The following is a 20,315-nucleotide window of genomic DNA, read 5'->3' as shown; positions in this document are numbered from 1 at the left end:
TATTTCTTCATTTAGTAATGTCTTCTTTAATTTCCCTCAGTAGTATTTTGTAATTTGAAGTGCACAAGTTTTGCACATCTTTTGTCACATTATCCTCAAGTATTTCATATTTCCTGATGCAACTTTAAATGACATTTAAAAATATTCTATTTTCTAGTGTTTGTTGTTAGTATATAGAAATGCAATTGATTTTTACATATTCACATGGTACTCTATAATATTGCTAAACTCACATTTTAGTTCTAGTAGCTTTTTTGTAGATTATGTCTGATTTTCTACATAGGTAATGTCATTTTACTTCTTTTTACTTAAGTCTTGCTGCTTCTTTTCCAATATGGATGCTTTTAATTTATTTTCCTTGCCTTTAATTTATTTTTCTTACCTTATTGCACTGGCTATAACCGCTAATATAATGTTGAGTAGAACAGATAAGAGTGGACATCCTTGTCTTGTTTATAATCTTTGAGGGGAAGCTTTTTTTGTACATGTTCTAATCTGTTTGGGCTGCTGTAACAAAAATACCATAGACTGAGTGAGTTAAACAAGAAATTTATTTCTCACAGTTCTGAAGGCTGAGAAGTTCAAGATCAAGGTACTGGCCAATTCTGTTCTTGGTGAGAGTCCTCTTCCTGGTTTGCACATAGATGCCTTCTTGCTGTATGGTGGGGAGAGAGATATGATCTCTCTCATGTTTCTTCTTATACAGGCACTACTACCATTCATGAGAGCTCTACCCAAATACCGTCACGTTGGGGACTAGGGCTTCAACATATGACTTTGGGGTGGAGATACAGACATTCATTCTATAACATGCCTTTTTCTGATAAAGAAATTTCCCTTCCATTTCCACTTTGGACTTTTTGCCAGGACTAAATGATGGATTTTGTCAGATGCTTTTTCTGCATATATTGTGATGCTCTCTTCATTTTTCTTTCTACTTCATTAATATGGCAAATTATATTGATTTGCAAATTCTAAACCAGCTTTGCATCATTGGGATAAACCTCACTTGCTCATGGTGTATTACCCTTCTTCAATATATTGTTGGACTTGATTCACTAACATTTTGTTTAGAAACTTTTAATCTATGTATATGAGGGATATTGGTCTTTAGTTTTCTTTTTTTATAATGACAGTGTTTGGTTATGCTGGCCTCACAGAATGAATTGGGAAGTATCTTTCATCTTCAGCTTTCTTGAGGAATTCATGTAGAACTGGTAATTCTTGCTTAAATCTTTGGTAGAATTAATCAGTGAAGCTATCAGGGCCTGGCAATTTCTCTGTGGGATGATTTTTTATTTTATTTTATTTATTTTTTTAAATTTTATTTTAATCATTGTTCAAGTACAGTTTTCTCCCACTTACTCGCATTCCAGCCCACCCACCCATGTGGGATGATTTTTAACAAAAAATTCTATTTATTTCACAGGCATAAGCCTATTTAGGCTATTTCTTCTTGAGTGAGTTCTGGAAGTTTTTGTTCTACAATAAATTTGTCCATCTTATTTAAGTTGTTGAATTTATTGGCATGGTGTCGTTAAAAATTGCATTATTTTCCTTTTAATATTTTTAAGATCTGTAGTGATGCCAACTCTCTCATATTATTGGTAATTTATGTATCTCTTTTTGTTTCCTCTATCAGCCTAATCCAGAGTTTTATCATTTTTATTGATCTTTCCAAAGAACCAGCTTTTGGTTTCACTGACTTTTTACAAAATTGTGTTTCTGTTTTTGAATTTTATTGATTTCCATTCTGATCTTTATTATTTCCCTTATTCTCCTTACTTGGGGTTTTAATTTGCTTTTCTTTTTCTATTTTCTTAACATGAAGATGAAGTTTTTGGTTTAAAACCAAAATCTTGGCTTTAAATCTTTCTTTTTTTCTAATATATTCATTTAGTCCTATAAATTTCCCTTTAATACTGCTTTAGCAACATCCCATAAAATTTGATGAGTTGTGTTTTTATTTTCATTGAGTTCAAAATACTTTTAAATTTCCCTTTGAGGTCTTCTTTTGACTCCTGGTGCATCAGTCAGGGTTTTCCAAAGAGAGAGAACCAATGTAATATGGATTATACTGGAGACAGAGTGAGAGATTATATGAATGGGCTCACTTGGTTGTAGAAGCTGAGAGGCCTCACCATCTGCTGTCTGCAAGCCGGGGAACCAGGAAAGGTGGTCGGATAATTCAGGCTGTGTTCGGAGGCCCAAGAACCAGTGGAGCTGACGGTGCAACTCCGAGTCAGAGGCTGGAGCCCTGAGACCTGGGTGGTCACTGATTTCAGCTCTGGAGTCCCAAGGCCAGAAAACCAAGAGCCCTAATGTCTGAGGTCAGGAAAAGATGGACGACCTACCTAAAGAGGCAAGTGAGACCGCCCTTCCTCCACCTTTCTGTTCTCTATGGGCCCTCGGTGGATTAGATGATGCCACCCAGACAGGTGACAGTGACCTTTCTCACTCAGTCTACTCATTCAAACGCTAATCTCTCCCGGACACCCCCTCCCTGGCACACCCAGAAACAGTGTTTCCCCAGTTGTCTGGCACCCCTGAACCCAGTCAAATGGACCCACAAAATCACCCATCAGGCACGGGTTATTACAAGGGTGTTATTGAGCTCCCAAATATTTGGGGATATTCCAAGGACATTTCTGTTATTTATTTCTAATTTCATCCTACTGTTTTTCAGAGAACATTATTTTTAGGACTTGAATCCTTTTAAATGTAATGAAACTTGATTTAAGGCCCAGAACATGTCTGTGTTGGTAAAAGGTCTCCTGTGTACTTGAAAAGAAAAATGCCTTCTGTTGTTGTTGAATGGAGTGGGCTACAGGCTGTCCATCGCAGCTGATCTTTTCTTTCCACTCCAGCTCCCTCCCCGGAGAAAAGGTTAACCATCGCTTTTTAATCCTTTCAGAAATTTCCTGTGCAAACATGGGTTTTCAACTATACTTACGCTTAAAAAAAAAGCCCCGGGATCATATTATACCCACAGTTCTACACCTTGCTTTTCTCCACCTCTCATATCACTCGACGGGAGATCCATGGTAGTGCAGACAGATACAGTTCGCTCTTTTTAACAGACGTATAGTACATCACCGGTGGACACGCTGAGACTTATTTAACCCGACTCCTGTTAATGGATCTTCAGGTTGTTTCTAGTGTTTTGCTGCGATGCTGCCGCAATAAATATTCTTTTTACTTAAGTCATTGGACCTATGGGGGAATTTATTTTTAGAATAAATTCCTACAAGTAGAAAAATGGGGTTAAAGAGCAAAAGCATTTTCAAGTTTGTTAGAGGTTGCCAAACTGCACGGAGAGCCTTCCAAGTTTCTTCTTCAGAGAATTAAAAAGAGTTTCTCCTTCTAGTGACTAAAGGAAATGATCTAAGAAGTTTAAAACACAAAAACTCCTCCAACTTCTTTTTAGATAATTTGTATCATACTTAACATTTAAGAAGAAAAAATTTCTTAAGCCCCCAATCCTGATTTGTCTTTTCTCTTGAGTAACGTCCGACGTTCAGATTTTGCCCTCTATCTGCATCAGCAGAGTGCCCTGCGATCTTCTGCAAATTGTCGGGCCTTCCCGTGACTGTTAATGCGTGTCCCTGCGTGCTGCCCTGCGGCGGGGCTGGGGGCTGGGGGCCAGGGAGGCTCATCGGGCAACGCAGAGCGAGTGTGATCTGTCTGTCAGACATAAACCTCTTGAGCCGCTGGGGTTTTGAACCAACCACTCAAGAAGATCCTGGATAATGCCAGAAGTGGAGTTTTTATGGGAAAGTTTAAGAGCGTGTGTGAGTGTGTGCGTGCCCATGCGCATGCGCTCTTCCTTTACGACAAACACCGGGGACAAGAGACGAGGTCTCGGTCGTAGCTGACGATTATTTATGCCATTAGATTTTACATGACCCTGTTAGACACACAATAATGACCATCTCAACTTATCATTGAACCTTAGACCAAGAAAGAAATGAAGAACAGGGGGAAACAATAAAGAAAAAATTCAAAGGGACACAAGGAGCCTTTCTGTTTGCTCCTGACGGGGAACAAAAGTGACCTTCCCGCATGACCCAAGTTCCTGTGAAATCCGTCTTTGGGATCCAGGGCATCATCAAGTGACAGAGAGACAGCGGCACCTGCGTGATTTCCTGATTCTGTGTCCTCTCTGAACCCCGTGTGGGGAGGCCCCATTCTGAAAAGCAGGATGGTCCAAGACACTTCAGGATGATGCCCAAAAAAAGTTTGTTAAATGTCATACCCTTCAAAGGAAGCAATTTGGAAGTGGTTAAATAGATATGATACATTCATTAAATACCCTGTAATGGGATCACAATGACCAAAATCCATGCTCAGGCCCTAAATTTCCTCAAACGTTGACTTAAAAGTGCTTGGCCACATTGCCTCCTTATATCCCCAACCCAAGGACAACGGTCTCACCCCAGGGAGGAAAAACACACGGCCTGAAAGCCACAGGGCGCCAAAGCCCTCAGGAACCCAAGAGGCGGGTCTTCGCCTTTGCTCTTTTTCTAACCACCAACCAGTGAACACGCACTGAGCGAACGTTCACACCCCATCACGCTCACTGGCTTCGGCCGAGCTCCATGACACCAGCAGCTTTCAGACAAGAAACAAATGTCGGTGACGTTTCTTTCTGTTCAGACGTCCTAATGTGTTGCTGTCGTGTCACTCAGCGCGGATGAGCCCGAACCACCCCGCAGAGGAGAGGACATGGGCACGGGGGCTTGTGGAGTGAACGAGGGAGTCCGCGGGCTGATGAGTTAGCTGCACAGGGGTCTGCGTCACCCAGGGGCCGGGACTCGGACCCTCCCGAGAGCTGCTCACAATCTAGGTGGGTTCCATAGGTTGAAAGCAGAACTCTTAGGAAAAATTTCTGACTTTTAAATATGGTACAATTAAAAACACACCACATGTGGAGAGAAAAGCCAACAAAATACACCCGAAGGCTGGATTTAGCCTTTGGGTGACCAGTTCATTACAGCTGGGACCCACACCCAGTCCCTCCTTTCTGGAAGAGCTCCAGGCCACAGCCAAGTGACCTTGTGACAGCAACTGTACGTACCCGCAAGCGGCTCAGAACTCTGGTTGGGGACGTTGTGCGACGTGTCCTGGAGGACGTAGGTGGACGTGGAGATGGGGGACGGGCAGATGCTGCTGGCCGGGACGTACGGGGGGCTGTAGGAGGGGCTGTAGTACTGGGGGTACTGGCTCTGAGGGAAGCCAGCGTAGGAAGGGTAGTCCTGTAGAGGGAGACACACAGGCGGTGAGTGGGGGCGGTGGGCTCGGGTCTCCGGTCGGCAGGTCACAGGCTGGCGAAGGCGAGGTGCCTTGTGGGATGGGTCTACTCTCTCTGTCACCCATTAGAACAAATGCTTTCTGCCCCAGAAGCAGACCCTAAGAGAAGGATGGGGGATGGAGGAGATACCCTTTGAAGAGTGGAGAAGTGAAGCAGTGAAAAGAAGAGGGGAAAGCAGGTAGTCCAGGGGCCCTTAAGTGGGGACTGGAGGGAATTTTCCCCGAGGAACGCTGGAATGGTATACCGTAATCTCAAAAGGATCTCTCCAAGGAGCAAGGGAGCTGGGTTGTTCGTGTGGCCAGTCTTTGAGAGCAGCTCCCAGGGGGTTTCAATTCCCCGTCTCTGCCTGCTTGCCCTAGGCATTGGTTCTAGGAAACACCGCTGGGCCCAGGGATGCAGAGACTGGCAGCTGGAGGTCAGCAGGTGCGCCCTGAGGGACACGAATGAGGCCCCGACAGCATCCTTCCTGCTCACTGCCGTGCCCCCTGGCCCGGGACAGTGACGGGCACATACAGGTACTCAATAAATACTTGGATACTGCCCTGGCTGGTGTAGCTCAGTGGACTGAGTTCAGGCTGTGAACCAAAGGGTCGCCAGTTCGATTCCCAGGCAGGGCACATGCCTGGGTTGCAGGCCAGGTCCCCAGTACGGGCCATGTGAGAGGCAACCACACACTGATGTTTCTCTCCTTCTCTTTCTCCCTCTCTTCCTCTCTCTCTCTAAATAAATAAAATCTTAAAAAAAATACTTGGATACTAATTAACAGATGAGTGACTAATAAAGACTCCATACTCACATGCTAAGGAGACTAGGTGACATTTTAGGTTCATAAGGGGTACAAATACAGCAATAACTACATGGCATTAGGGATCTAGAATCTTCCATGAGGGAGTTTTTGAGATCACAGAATGCCAATCCTCTTTCATCAAGCTTTGCCTAATCCCCCACAGTAGTCATTGTTTTAAATATTCTGCTTCATCATCACCATAAACCACAGCTTCTCAGCCCTGCAAGGGACGCGTGGAAAGTTCAGCTTCTTGGGCCCGCCCCGGACCTACTGTCTCGGGATTTCTGGGGCGCCACTCGGACAGTCTGCGTTTCCGGCAAGCTCCCGCGGTGAAGCCGACCAACACCCAGAGGGAAGAACCATGCCTTCAAAAGTACTCTGGCATTTACAACTACTGTATCTGTATCCAGTATACTGAAAATAATACAAAAGTGTATCAAACAGTTTCCACGTGTTCCAGGGTTAGAGTTATTTAGGTTCTTCAGCTCACTGAAGAAATAGTGCATTCCTCATATTTAAATATGTTAACTATTCCTAAAGCCCATCTACCTTGAGTAGTTTCTTATTTTTATTTTTTAATCCTCTTTGAAGTTATGTTTATTGATTTTAGAGAGACAGAAAAGGTGGTGGAGAGAGAGAGAAAGAAAGAGACATTGATTGGCTGCCTCTTGAATGCACCACGACTGGGGATCGAACCCACAACCTAGGTATGTGCCTTGTCTACCAGCTGAACCCGTAACCTTTTGGTACATGGGATGGTGCTCCAGCCAGCCAAGTCGCCCAGCCAGGGCTACCTCAGGGAGTTTTAACACTAGTTTGGAAGCATGTTCATCTTGTGCTTTGAACTGGTTTTAGCCTGAGAGCAGAGGCGCCCAGATAGTGGAGTTCTTGGACATCTTCCCCAGGTCAGTTCTTAGTTCACTGAGCGAGACCAAGGGAACCAAGCTGGGATCCAGCACTTATCTTTACCGTGTTGACTCAGTTCGATGTAACCAGCAGTAGTAAAGCCCCCACTGTGTGCTGGGCGCTCCACGCTGGGATACAGAGGTGAAGAAGATAGACTTTTACCCTTGAGAAGCTCCCAGTCTGCCAAAGGGCACACGCACTTGCATTCACAAATTCTACATTCAACAGCCAATGGGGGTCTTGGTCTCAGGTCAGCATCGCCTCTGGCATCTCGGAAACCTTCTAGGAATTCCACTTTCTCTGCCTGGGCACTGTGTCTTTCCGAGGGCCACTTACACACTCTCCCCTGTGGTAGCCCAAAGCAGGGGACAACAGACTGGATTTCGGGTGGGGTCATGGGCTGGAGGAGGCATTGCAGGTGCCCTGGTTTGAGAGGACCCTGGAAGGAGAGAAGCGAGGCGGCAATGGTGGGCCTACCTGGTGCACACTTCCGAACCCAGCCGCGCCGGTCAGCCCGTTCGCTCCTTGATAGATCCCCGCCGTGCCTGCAGGAAGAAGGGACAGGGGGACAGGTGAGGTGCCTTACCGTCAGAGGGGGTGGTGGAGGAGCAGGATGCCACAGAAAGGTGGGGTCTCTGAGGTCCGACAGGTTGGGACAGAACCTGTGACCTTAGCAAGTCCCCAGACCCCTCTGCACCTCATTTCTCTCCGTTCAGAATAAAATAAATAATGCCTCCTCAAAGAATCGTGGTGAGAAGCCAATGAGATCATGCCTACAACACAGTTTCCGGTCACAGACAATTACGCTTTTAAAAAGCACGTTTTCCCATTGTTTCCAACTGTGGAATCTGTACATGGAATAGTTACTGTTCTAAGTATTTTATTTCAGTGCACAGTTCAGTGGTACTTGGTACCTTCTCATCACCATGCAGCCATCCCCACCACCCACCTCCAGAACACTTTTCATCTTGCAAAACTAGAACCTTTACCCGTAAAACAAAACTCCCCCGTCTCCTACCCTCAGCCCCTGGCACCTGCTTCTGCTCCGTCTCTGTGAATGTGACTACTTTAGGCACCTCATAGAAGTGGGCTCACACAGTGTTTGTCCTGTGATGGCTTATTTCATTTAGCACAATGCCTTCAAGTTTTACCGCTGCTATGGCGCTTGTCCGAAGTTCCTTCTCCTTCTGGCTAAACAACACTCCTTATGTATACACCATAGTTTGTTTATCCCTTCAAGCACTGGTGGGCACTTGGGTTGATTCCACCCTTTGGCTATTGCAAAGAATGCTGCTTTTTGGGGGGTGTATTTTATACACTGTAAAATCCCCCCTTCTAAGTGTCAGTTGAAGGACTTCTAAAGTGAAAAACTGCTGTCACTATGATGCAGTTTTAAGACATTTCCACCCCCCCCCCCCAGAGTTCCCTGTGCCTGTTTCATCAACCCCCACTCCCGTCCCCGGCCTCAGGCAGCCACTAATCTGCTGCTGATTCTAGAGTTTTGCCTTTTCTAGAGATTTCAGGGAAATGGGATCATACCCATGTACTTCTATCTGGCCTCTTTCTCCTAGCATAATGCTTAGAAGCTCGTCCATGTCTTAATGCGTATCGGTAGTTCATTCCTGAACAGTGGTCCACGGTATGGACGTACCACAGCTAAGTTTTGGTTGCCACGGATAACGCTGCTATGAGTATTTGCAGACACGCCCTTGTGTGGGTATATGTTTGCTTTTCCCTTGGGCAGATCCCTGGGAGTAGCCCCGTGGAGTCGTGTGATAAGAGGGTGTTTCTTTTTTTAGGGATGGGGTCACTATCTTGCAAAGTGGTGGCGCCACTTCCCCACGTGACCGTCCCACCAGCAACGTAGGAGGGTTCCGGTTTCTCCGGCACTTCCTTTGCTCCTTCTTGTTCGTGACGGCGCTGCAGTTGGTGCGTAGTGCTTTCTCACTGTGGTTTTCAGTCGCGTTTCCCTAATGACTGAGTAGGTTGGGCATCTTTTTGTGTGTATGGGCCATACATCCATCTTCTTTGATAAAGAACTATTCAAATCTTTTGCCCATTAAAAGAAATAGTTAGGTTTATCCTCCTTACTGAGCTGTAAGAGTTCCTTAAACATTTGGATAAAAGTTCTTTGTCACACATATGATTCGAAAATATTATCTCCCAGTCTGTAGCCTGTCTTTTCATTTTCACACATTCTTAACGGCATGTCCTTTGACGAACAAAAGTTTTTAAGTTACAATTTTTTCTTTTATAGATCTTGCTTTTGCCGCCTAACACGAGGTCATTAACATTCTTTCCTATGCTTCCTTCTAAACCTTTTATAGTTTTAGCTCTTACATCTAAGCATGATTTAATGTAAATTAATTTCTGTGTACGGTATGAGGGGAGGGTCTAAATTAACCTTTGTGCACATGGACAGGCAGGGGTCCCAGCACCGCTACAAAAGTTTAGTCTTTTTCCCACTGAATCACTTGGCACGTCTGCCAAAAACTAATTGCCGACAAGTGTGAGAGTTTAGTTGCGGACTCTCTCCTGCCCCGCGGATGTCTCTGTCTGCCACCAGTGCCACCCAGCCTCGTGGCTGGGGCTGCACAGCAAGTTTTGCGGTCAAGTGGTGTAAGTTCTCCACATTTGTTCTTATCTTTCAAGGTTGTCTTGGCTTCTGTGTCTGCATTTAGCATTCGTGTGTCAAGTTTAGAATAAGCTCGTCAATTTCTCTGGCCCAGAAGGACGCGGTGCCACATTCTTCAAGCGTGTCAACCCAGGGTTTCACACCCAGAGAAAATATCCTTCGGGAGCGCATGGAAACCCCAGACATTCTCAGATGAAGGGAGACTTAGAAACCCGTCGCAGCATGTCTACCGGGAAAGAGTGGGTACAGAAAGTCCTCACAACAGGAGATTCACAAATAAAAGGAATCTCGAAACATCAAGAAGAAAGGAAAAGAAAGGAAAAGCGTATGGGTGTGGGTGAATGAAGTCTCCTCTCGGTGTGGCTATGTCACCAACTCAATATACAGTTAGGTTCATGACACTCTGCTATCAAATTTTTGGAATTACTTTTTCAAAAGTGTTTTGTAATTACATTAAATATCGAAATGGTTCCAAAGGCCAATCTACAAAGTAAATGATACCCATGTGTGGGGGTGGGGGGGCTATGTGCTGGGCACTGGACGTGAACTGCCAGTAAGTGCTTTCATGGGGAGCTTGGGGGGCCGAGGGAAAGGGTCAGCAATGCCAACTGGAGAGGGAGGGGGCGGGGCCGGGGCCAGGGAAGGCTTCCTGGAGGAAATGACACCTCAACTATTTCTGAAGGATGAGTAGGAACTAGCTGGATAAAGAGACTGAGAGCCAGGAACAAGGCCCCACCCAGGCATTCTCTCCCGAGCCCGTGACTCGGGGGCCTGTCGAGGGCCCAGTGGTTCGAGGGCCCAGTAACCACAGACCCCGTTGCAGCTGTGCGGTGCACTGGGGTCCCATCCTGTCCGCAGAGGCCCACCTGGACACAGCTGGCAGAAGGTTTAGGCCAGCCTATTTCTTTCAGGGTTATTATTGGGGTCCTGTTTGCCATGGCAATCTTACTGGCCTTAGGAAGTCTCCTGGATGCAGTGTTTTATCACCTGATTTTTCTTTGGTGTCAACCTCGTAAGTGATGCCTCCGGGCAGGTTTGCAAACAAAGTACCTTGGGACTCTTTGTCCCAAACACCTCTTATTTGGTTTCAGTTTGGGACCCGGGAAAATCTGAAGAATGGACAGCTTAGCCAGCTGCAGGTTGCTGAGGGTGGTCACAGAGCCCTCCTGTGGTGAGAGCCGACCCCTGCCAGGGGGGACCCAGGAGGGAGACGGTGCATGGCCCCAGAAAGGTGGTGCCAGTAGGCGGTCCCTGGAGGATACTGTAAAAGGATGCGCCTCGAGCTGGGATGTGGAATGCTGGCTTCTGGCCTCCGTCTGGCTGGGGGAATGACCACTGAGGGCTGGGGAAGGCAAGGGCAGGAGGAAGGAAAGATCCTTTTTTAAGGTGATGGGGGCAGGTCCTGCTAGGGGCTCCCCAATATTCACTCACCCCTCTTCCCTCATATTAACAGAATCTCTGCTCTTAAGCTGGGTACATGGCTGATTAGAAAAAGCACTACATCTCCCAGCTCCCCTTTTGGCTGGTGTGGCCAAGTGATGAGCTCTAGATAAGGACAGAGGAACTGCCCTGACTGGTGTGGCTCAGAGGGTTGGGCGTTGTCCTGCAAGCTGAAAGGTCGCTGGTTCGATTCCTGGGCAAAGCACATGCCTGGGTTTCAGGCCAGATCGCGGGTTGGGGGTATGCAAGAGGCAGCTGATAGATGTCTCCTTCACACACTAATATTCCTCTCCCCCTCTTTCTCCCTCCCCTCCCCTCTCTCTAAAAATAAATAAATAAAATCTTAGAGAAAAAAGATAGAGGGATTAATGTGTAGGACTTCCTGGTTGTGCCCTCAATGGGCAGGGGTGGGTCCTCCCTCTCCCCCGGAATGGGGCCAGTCCCCTCCCTCCATCATTTTCGACATTTTCTCCTCATCACCCTCCCCTGTGGAGTTTTAATAGTACAGATGTACTGTGTATCTGTGCAGGTATTTGCATATATTTGTGCTTAAAACATAGAAAAAGAGTATGATATTTTTGCCCCCCTCCCTGAACCACCTTTTTCCCTCTCCGGGTGACATCTCTCCCGCTGAACGCACGTCAGAGTGACTCACTGTATCTCACACTAAGTTAAGGAAAACCCGCTCCTCCCCCACAGTGAGTGAGGGAGGCACTGGACCGCACGGCGCCTGGAGGCGGCCGCTGGTATCAGGGGGGCCCCCCTGGTCACCGGGGGGTGTCGTGTGCATGACCTGCCCCACGCTGCTGTCCACCCTCCAAGGCGGACATTGTTGCTCGGTTTGCAGAACCTGGGTGTCAGAAAAGCTCCACGGCCCGCCCACAGCATCGAGCCTACGACGGCAACTTGAGGCGAAACAACACACAGCAAAACCAGTTTTCCCACGGGCTGATTGACAGAAATGAGAGTAAGTTTCTATGGCATGTTGCTGGTCACAAGATCATCACCAAACTTCTAAATAAAGACCTCAAATACTCCTAATGTTAAACACTGAAATAAATGTGAACTATACACACACACACTTAAGAAAGATGAACAAGCACAAGTGAGAGAATTCTTTTCCAACCCACTTCTCCCAGTTCAGGGTCGAGGACGGCTGGAGCCAATCCCAGCAGCTCAGGGTGCAAGGCGGGGCCCACCCTGGACAGGACGCCCTTCCACCCCAGGGTGCACGCACACACTCACGCAGACCGGGACGGTGCAGACACCTCGGTGCACCCCCCGTGCACCCACATCTGTGGGGCGTGGGAGGGAACAGGAGTCCCTGGAGAAAACCCACACGGATGTGGGGAGACCGCGCAGACCCCACAGACAGGGGCCCTGGCTGGGAACCGACTTATTTTCTCATCAATGTTGTAACAACATTACTCCAGGACCCGCTGTAAGAGCATAAAAGAGGAGCCATCCACCTGTGGGCGGGCTCCTGTGAACCTGGCACCAGGTGCGCGATCAGGAGGGCACACGGCGCCTGCCACATTCCAGGGCGGACTGTACTGGGCAGGGCGGACAGCTGGGAGCCGTATGCACGTGGGCATGGTCAGTGGCAGGGGGGATGCTGCAGGAAACGCCGAGGAGGTGAGCGCTTTCCAGATGTGTCTCCCCCCTTCCCTGCTGAGGACACACTCCCATGGAGGCTGCCATGGCAGGTGGGCGGTTTGGTTTCACTCTTCCCTCCTCCACCAGGGACTCCTGACCACGAAGTCGCAGGCGGGAGGCGGCGGGCGGGTGCGGGATCAGGGGAGGAAGGCGAGCACGTCAGGACGGTGTTCTGACAGACACTGGGACTTCTCCTCCCGAGGTCGCATCAGGGTCGCGTGCCCTGAGCCGGGATGCCCGGGTGGGCAGAAGAGGGAGCAGAACTGTGTCACCCAGGCTGGGCTCCAGAGCTCAGGCCCCAGGGTCTGGGAGGCCTGAAGGAACAGGCTAACGTCCCTGAGCCTCTCCGTGAGAGACCAGTTTTCAAATGCTTGCCTCTGGGCGTGACGATGTGGGTTCACGGCACCTGCCACAGGCAGTTCTCCCGAACTGGTGTGATCACCTGTGTGGTCAGACAGCTCCCGAACTGGCCAGCACCCTGGGCTGAGACGAGTCCTCGATCACGTGCTTGGACGTCGGGGCAGCAGCAAACTGCCACGCAAGTTTCTCACTCTGACTTTTCGTTCTGTGTTTACGTATCACGGGCCAGTAATGCTTTGTGGATGGACCCCTGTTGTCAGGTCAATTAAGAATCGGGCTGATGTAGGCAGCTGGCTTAATGAGACGTGTAAGGGGGAGCGATTCTCCTGGCTACAGAAACGGGATAGGGTAGGGGGGGAGGGAAACAGGTAGGCAGAGAGGGAGGGTGAGCATGCAGTCCTGGGCGGAGGGATTTTATTCTCTGTGCCCACACACACTGCTGAGAAAGCAGCAAGACCCCCGAATCGGCAGCGGCTGTGTGTGCTGAGTCCGAGACAGGCAGGGCTCAAAGCCTCACAGGCCTGGCAGGTGAGGGAAAGAGCGCAGTCGCGATGATCAATGGCGGCTGACAGGGCTTCTTCAGTGTTGAGGCACAATAGGGGATGGTGGAGATTGTGGCAAACTGGAATACACAGTTTCTATCCAACAGGGTGGCAGTCTACAGCAGACATTATTTGGCATTCCCCACTCTTTTCTGTCTTGCTAGCTTCTTTCTTTGCTTTCCCAGCTTCCCTTGTAGCTCCAGGATGGCCATGTACTCTAGCGCTGGCCAAGGAGCCTTCTGGGAAAGACTTCTCTTTCATTCCTCTGCTGGCTCCTCCCCTAGATTATGTAAGGATGTAATGCCTGGAGTTACAGCAGCCGTTTAGGGACACGAGGTAACAAGTATAAAACGAAAAGGCCTACATGCCGAGGCTGAAGGGCTGAGAGGATGAAAAGAACCTGGTCCTTGGAGATATGACAGCTGCCAAACCAACCCTGGGGTCCAGACTTCTTGCTAAATACACAATAAATGTCATTATGGTTAAGCCGGTGTTAGTTGGGTTTTTTGTTACTTGCAGCCAAAAGCATTCCTGACTAATACAATGCTCCTCAGCTCCAGCCGACCTCTGTCACCTAGAAAGGTGAGTCAAATGTAGCCAGGGCTTCTGATTTTTCGAGAGAAGTCAAAAATTTGGGTTAAAATTTTGTACATAAAATTCCCCAATTTTTAATGTGGGCAACAATTGCAAAATAGTTGGGCAAACCCAAAACAAAAATATGTTAACAGGGTAGCTGTGGCCTGTGGACTTCTAGTTTGTGGCCTCTGGTCTAGCGGGCAGAACAACCCAAGATTCCGGTGCCCACCGTGGGGCAGACTCAGCAGCGAAGGGCCTGGACCAGAAGGGGCCTCCTGGACCCAGAGAGTAGGGGACTCGGCAGTGACCGGGGTCCCACTGACAGGCAGAGAACCAGATGAGCCCCTGGCACCACCACACACTGGCACCGAGTAAGATTCCGGATCCATGGCCAAAACTCGGAAGAGTTTGGGGAAAGCCCCCAAAGGCTGAGATGGAACTTCCCCACCAGCCCAGGGAAAGGGTGGCTGAAAATAGAAATTACGTTGAAATGCTGGAAACAAAGTCAGTTCTATTGGTTGCCCCCTTGAGCCCAAGGATTGAGATGTACACATTTCACGCGAGACACAGAAGAATTCTTTATGTCCCCGGAACTGTGCCTCCGGCAATGTCCGGCGCCTGCCACGGCAGCCCGTCGTCCCCTTGTGTTATTCTGCAAGACGTTGGGTGCTCATGGGCAGTTAATCCAAGTGCATGGGCACATCTCCTCACGAGTCCACCCAAGGGCCCTCTTTTTCTACTTCTGTCCACTCATTCTCCACAGGTGAGAATTCTAACGTCTGCACATCCTTTTGTCTGTATGTGTTCTTGGCAAAAGGGCACTAGTGGTCTGTGGGCAGACGCATCCTTTCTGTAAATTCTGTGTACGTTCCATGTGGCTTCTTAGTTCTTTTTACCCACCACTGAGTTCTCAGGCTCCATATACACTGCCGCGAGAACGCTCCTCCTGCCGCCCCGGCCCACCCAGGCCCCCCCTTGGGTGTTCTGCATCTCGCTCCTGCTCTCTGGTCCGGGACATCACCTGAGACCCCTCCTCCTCCCCCCACTGACACAAAGCTGCCCTGTGGGCCTGTACATTTCCTCAGGACGTGTCCCCAGTGGGGCTGCTGGCCCCGAGGTTGTACAGACCCGGTGTCCCTAAGGCCTGGGAGAGCTCTCTGCACGGCTGCCAGGCGCACGTCCTGCCCCTGGTGCCCACGGTGCCCAGAGCCCCATGCCCCCGCTGCCCCCGCAGTGGGCATAATCCCTCTCGCCGATTTCTGCTACCCTAGCAGGACCACCACGATAGCGCATCTGTTGCCTGTAAGGTACATTTCTCTGCTTCCTCGGGACTCTGCCCATCCATCCTCCTGGACTTCTCTTCCTTGCAAGGAGGCGGTGACAGCCACCACGAAAACCTCCCTTCTTTTCCCAGGCCACACTCAGCTTTCACATCACCCAAGCCCCCGGAAGCCTCTGTGACTGGCGTTAGCAGTTGGACAAATAACAACAACAGCCCCGTTTACTGGGCACTTATTACCCCCCCCCTCCCCAGGGCCCGTCACTGTACACGCTTTATCTTGTTCAACCTCCACCGCAGCCCTAGGAAGTGGGCCCCATGGGGAAGCAGCAGAGCCGGAGTTCAGGCCCAGGTCGCCCCGACTCTGAACCCCAGGCTCCGGGCCAGCGAGCGGCCCTGCCCTTGGAGCAGCTGTGGGGAGTGGCACAGGTCCCTGCCTGCCTGCCTCCGCGTCTTCAGGTCAACCTGGTTTCACTGTCACCCAGAGGTCTGACACGCCACCCCAGGCAGTACGAAGAGAACCTCATAGATAATCTCGATGAGCAAGCGTCCCCTCCTCCTCGCGACCTGCCTGGAACCCGTCTCCCAGTTTCGTTCCCCACAGCGAAGGGACGTACTGTACCGGGTCCACGGTGACGCTTACACTCGGCATTCATTCATCTTAATTGAGTCTTACTGGTGCCAGTATTAGAATACAATTGTGTGAAACGTGCCAAAACGACAAGTGAACAAGGTCTGGGCGTGTACCTGGGGGTGATGTAAAAAGAAGTCAGAAGTTAATGCCTGAAATGCAGGAGCCGCAGCACGCAGAGAGGGGTGAGCCTGTTAGGATGCCGCCCCCCCGCCCCCGGCCACCCAGCCAGGGCCCAATTCCAGGACAGGACAGATCACAGATCCTCTCGGGTCACTTTTTCTGTTTCTCTTCACCCAGAACACAAAGTGGGGGAGGCCAAGCCCTGGCCCCGCCCTTTCCCTGCTCTTCATCCACTCAGACAGTCACCACTGACTCGCTACATCTCTGCTGAGCGCCTGGCGTGCGCCGAGACCTCTGTCTCGGGAAAGAGCTGGGGGCTGCCTTCTTGGGTTTTCGAGCCTGGAAGGGGGTGGGAGACCGTGGAGAGTCCGTACATCGCTGGCTTTTGGCCCTGGGGACTCGAGGCAAGTGGCTGAAATGTCTAAGCCTCAGTGTTCCCGCCTGTAAAATGGACCGAGCAGTTTCTTTATTTGGCTCATTAGGAGGCTTCTGTGAGATGAGCATGGGGGGGGGGCGGGTCAGCACGGAGCAGGGACTCGGTACGTGTCAGCGGGGACTCTCAGCCTCTGTGTGTCCGTGATCACCGCCGGCGATGCCAACGACGGCAGTATTTCATTGATCCACCTGTTTTCTTTTTTCTAGTCATGGGAATAAAAACAGGTGGGGAGGGTTAATAAAACAAGACAACGTGGATAGGGCCGAACAGCCGATCCTGAGTGAAAACAAAGGGTTTTGGGGACCCGGGTCAATCTCTCAGCTTCGAGACCAACGGTGCCAAATGGCCCGCGTGCCGGGCAGAGGGGCGTCCGCGTGCGTCTGCCCGACCCCGCGTCGTCTGGTCCGTCTGCCGTCTCAACAGTCCACACGTGCGCCCAGGGCCCGTCCTGCATCTTTGCTCCACGTGGAGGCCAGCCCACATCTGCGTTTAATCAAATCAGTTGCTAAATGTCACAATGGCCTCATTCACAGGTAGCGTAAAGCATATTTAACTGGTAATAAAACAATCCGCATTCCTGAGAATGCCCTTTCAGAGAGGCTGCCCTGTCACTGGGCCTCGGCCACACGAGTCAGAAGGATGCCGAGGCAGCGACGGGGGGGGGGGGGGGGGGGGGCGGGGGGCCGAGGGGGGCGAGGATGCTGCCGAGGAGACGGCTACCCTGTGCGGGCCCGTGTGTGCCGGTGCGGAGCGAGGTGGGAAGAGGCCAGTGCAGAACTGGGGGCTGCTCTGAGCGCACGAGGCGAAACCCTGCTCTGTGTTCATCTCAGTGGGGCGGAGGACTGATGAGGCTGGAGGGCCTCTTAGAGGGGGTGGCAGTTGGGCAGAAGTTAAACGGGTGGGAAGGAGCCAGCCACGTGAAGGTCTGGGGAAGAGCATTCCAGGCTGGGGGGAGAGCAAAGGCAAAGGGCCTGAGGTGGGAGGAAGAGCCAGAAACCGAGCGTGAGTGAAAGGGAGAGAAGGTGGGGAAGGGCGGCGCCCACGGTGAGGTCAGAGAAGTCTCCAGGGGCTGAATCACGCAGGGCGTGGTGGTGGGGAGTCACGGCAGGGCACTGGCCTTTGTTTCTGACTGCAGTGGGGAGCCCCAGTTCGAGACTTTTAAGCAGGGGAGTGACGTGACCTGAAACAACACGGGAAGGACTGTGTGACTTCCTGACTTGGGGCGGTGGGGACAGAGCAGGGGGTCACAGTGGGTCCCGAGACCAAATACATTCTTCTTGCTGCCAAGGGTCTCCTCTGGAGGGATTCTTGGGAATGGCCGCCCATAAAGGGCCAGAGTGTCTGAGACAAACTATAGATACTGGCGAGAGGGCTCACTGATAGCGTGCCCCGGGTCAGCAGTGCCGCTACACCGCCCTGGTGGGAGTCTGGCAGGGACGGAGTGTGTGCCCTGGACGCACCAGTGCATCACACTCCCCTGCCCGCCGTGATGGCTTTAGGGGTGTGCAGCTGCACTAAGCAGATCCAATGAAAAGGGAATCTGCAGATGTTCCTTGGTAAAAAAGAGGCTGGAGCTGCTGCAGCCACTTGGTCACCATGAGGGCCCTTGGGTATTTACGTAACTGCCCACCTCAGAAAAGTGCTAACAAGCCAATTTTTCAATGATCAGATATGCCAAGAATGTCTGTTGAAACAACAGGTGGATGATGGAATTGTTCTACTTGATGTTCCCCACCCCCCTCATAGATCTAAATATCATCACCGATGTTTGTGGACAGGGCCTCTTCAATACCCGGCAAGTCTACCCACTTTCCCCCATCTCCTCCTCCACCAGCTCCGCCTCCTTGCCCCAGTCATCTCTTTGCTCAGGGACTGCATGGTCTCCCCATTGATCTTCCTGCCTCTGTCCTGACCCTGGTTCAACCCATTATCCTCTTAGCCACGCCCAGCCCTCCCGCAGACCAGTAAGAGCCGCCCTGGCTTCCCGTTGCATTTCGACCTCCTGCTCGAGTCCACAGGACTGGTGTGACCCGCCTCTATTCTGACCTCACTGAACCCCACCTTTCCACCCTGCTGTGGGTTAAACTGCATCCCCTAAAAAGATGTATTCAAGTCCTAGCCCTCGGTGAATGTGACTTTATTTGGAAAAGGGGTCTTTTCAGATGTAATCTGGTTAAGACGAGGTCCTAGCGGATCACGGTGGGCCCTAATCCAAAGGTCTGTGTTCTTGCAAGAAGAGAGAAACTGGAACCCAGACGCCGGGAGGGAAGAATGCTGGGTGAAGGTGGAGGCGGAGACTGGAGAGGTGAATCCATAAGCCAGGAGACAACGAGGATTTTTGACGACCGCCAAAGGCCAGGGGAGACACAAGGAAGGACTCCCCCCGGAGCCTCCAGAGGAACCCACCCAGAAACACTTGACTTTGGACTTCTGGCCTCCGGAACTGGAAGTGAATACATTTTGTTGTGTGAAACCACCCAGCTGGTGGTTCTTTGTCACAGCGGCCTTAGGAAGCCGACCCCCACCCTCACCGCCTCCCTCCTGTGGGGGTGTCTGCGTGTGTGTCTCTCTGCCCAGACAGCCTTCCTACTGTAGCCTGGCGCCCCTCAAATGTCAGGGCGCGCAGGGTTCGCCTAGAGAGCTTGTTCAAGGCCAGGGTCTGCAGGTTCAGGGTGCGACCTCAGCTTTCTAACGTTCTCCTGGATGACGCCGATGTTGCCCAACTGGGGACCACAGGTGGCGGCCCTGGCCCCTCCCACACGGGCTGCCCCTCCGCAGCCAGGTCTCTGCTCACATGGGACACGCCTGGGCACCCCTCCCCCCGCTCCAGCCACACCCTGCACGCTGCCTTGCTTTTGTGTTCTCATCTGGCGGCCCTTATCGCCCTCTGACGTCATCGTCTATATTCCGGGGCCGGTTTGTTGCCTGTCTCACTCCCACAAGAGCACCCGCAGGAGAGCAGGGGCTCCGTCTTTGGCCCAGTGCTTTACGCCTAGTTTCTGGAAGAGCAGGCAGCGCTCTGGAAATCCTTTCCGAAAGAGAAAGAAACGTCTGTCTTGTTCTTGGCTCTCATTTCCCCTCCTAGCACAGACCTGGCACAGGACACACATCCAATAGCTATTTACTGAGTACATGAATTTAAACAGTGAGTGGACTGACCACGGTAGTTTCTGATGTGACTGAGCACATACTCTGTGCCGGGAACTACGCTAATTCTCCACCTTGGTGATGCTAGTTCATCCTCCACCCGACAAGAACTGAACAAGGCAGGCTGTCCTGTGATCGACCGTGTCACCACTATTTACTGAGCACCTACTATGTGCCAGTCTATCCTCAGCCCTAAGGACAACACAGCAATGGGCCGGAAGAAAAAAATCACTGCTCAGTGGAGCCAGTGTGCTAGTGGGAAGTGGATGGTGAGGGACAGACGTGTAAAATAACGTGTTATGGATGGTGCCAGGAGCTGGAGACAACCTCGGATGGGAGCTAGGCGTGCATGCAGAGCACAGGTGAAGGGTCCAGGCAGGCTCGGCACTTCAGCAAAGGTCGAAGCCCAGAGAGGTGAAGCCACTTGTAATTTATAACTCGGAGATTACAACTGGCAGAGCTGGAGTTCGAACCCGGGACTGCCTG

The 20,315-nt window shown here is 50.7% G+C and overlaps 1 protein-coding gene across 6 annotated transcripts in view; it reads right to left on the bottom strand.

Annotated features, from left to right (window-relative positions):
- EYA2 (EYA transcriptional coactivator and phosphatase 2) overlaps positions 1–20,315 on the bottom strand; it is a 203,312-nt gene that overhangs the window by 60,404 nt on the left and 122,593 nt on the right. For all 6 annotated transcript variants that reach the window (XM_036009933.1, XM_036009928.1, XM_028524136.2 and 3 more), the window contains 2 exons: positions 7,482–7,549; positions 5,078–5,255 (listed from right to left, as the gene is read on the bottom strand). In XM_036009933.1, the coding sequence (XP_035865826.1) occupies positions 5,078–5,255; positions 7,482–7,549 (246 nt within the window). The remainder of the gene's footprint in view (positions 1–5,077; positions 5,256–7,481; positions 7,550–20,315) is intronic.

This window comes from Phyllostomus discolor, chromosome 9 (genome assembly GCF_004126475.2).
Source record: "Phyllostomus discolor isolate MPI-MPIP mPhyDis1 chromosome 9, mPhyDis1.pri.v3, whole genome shotgun sequence".
Taxonomy (NCBI): domain Eukaryota; kingdom Metazoa; phylum Chordata; class Mammalia; order Chiroptera; family Phyllostomidae; genus Phyllostomus; species Phyllostomus discolor.
The sequence above is the reverse complement of the archived record's forward strand: the minus strand, read 5'-3'. Positions and strand labels throughout refer to the sequence as shown.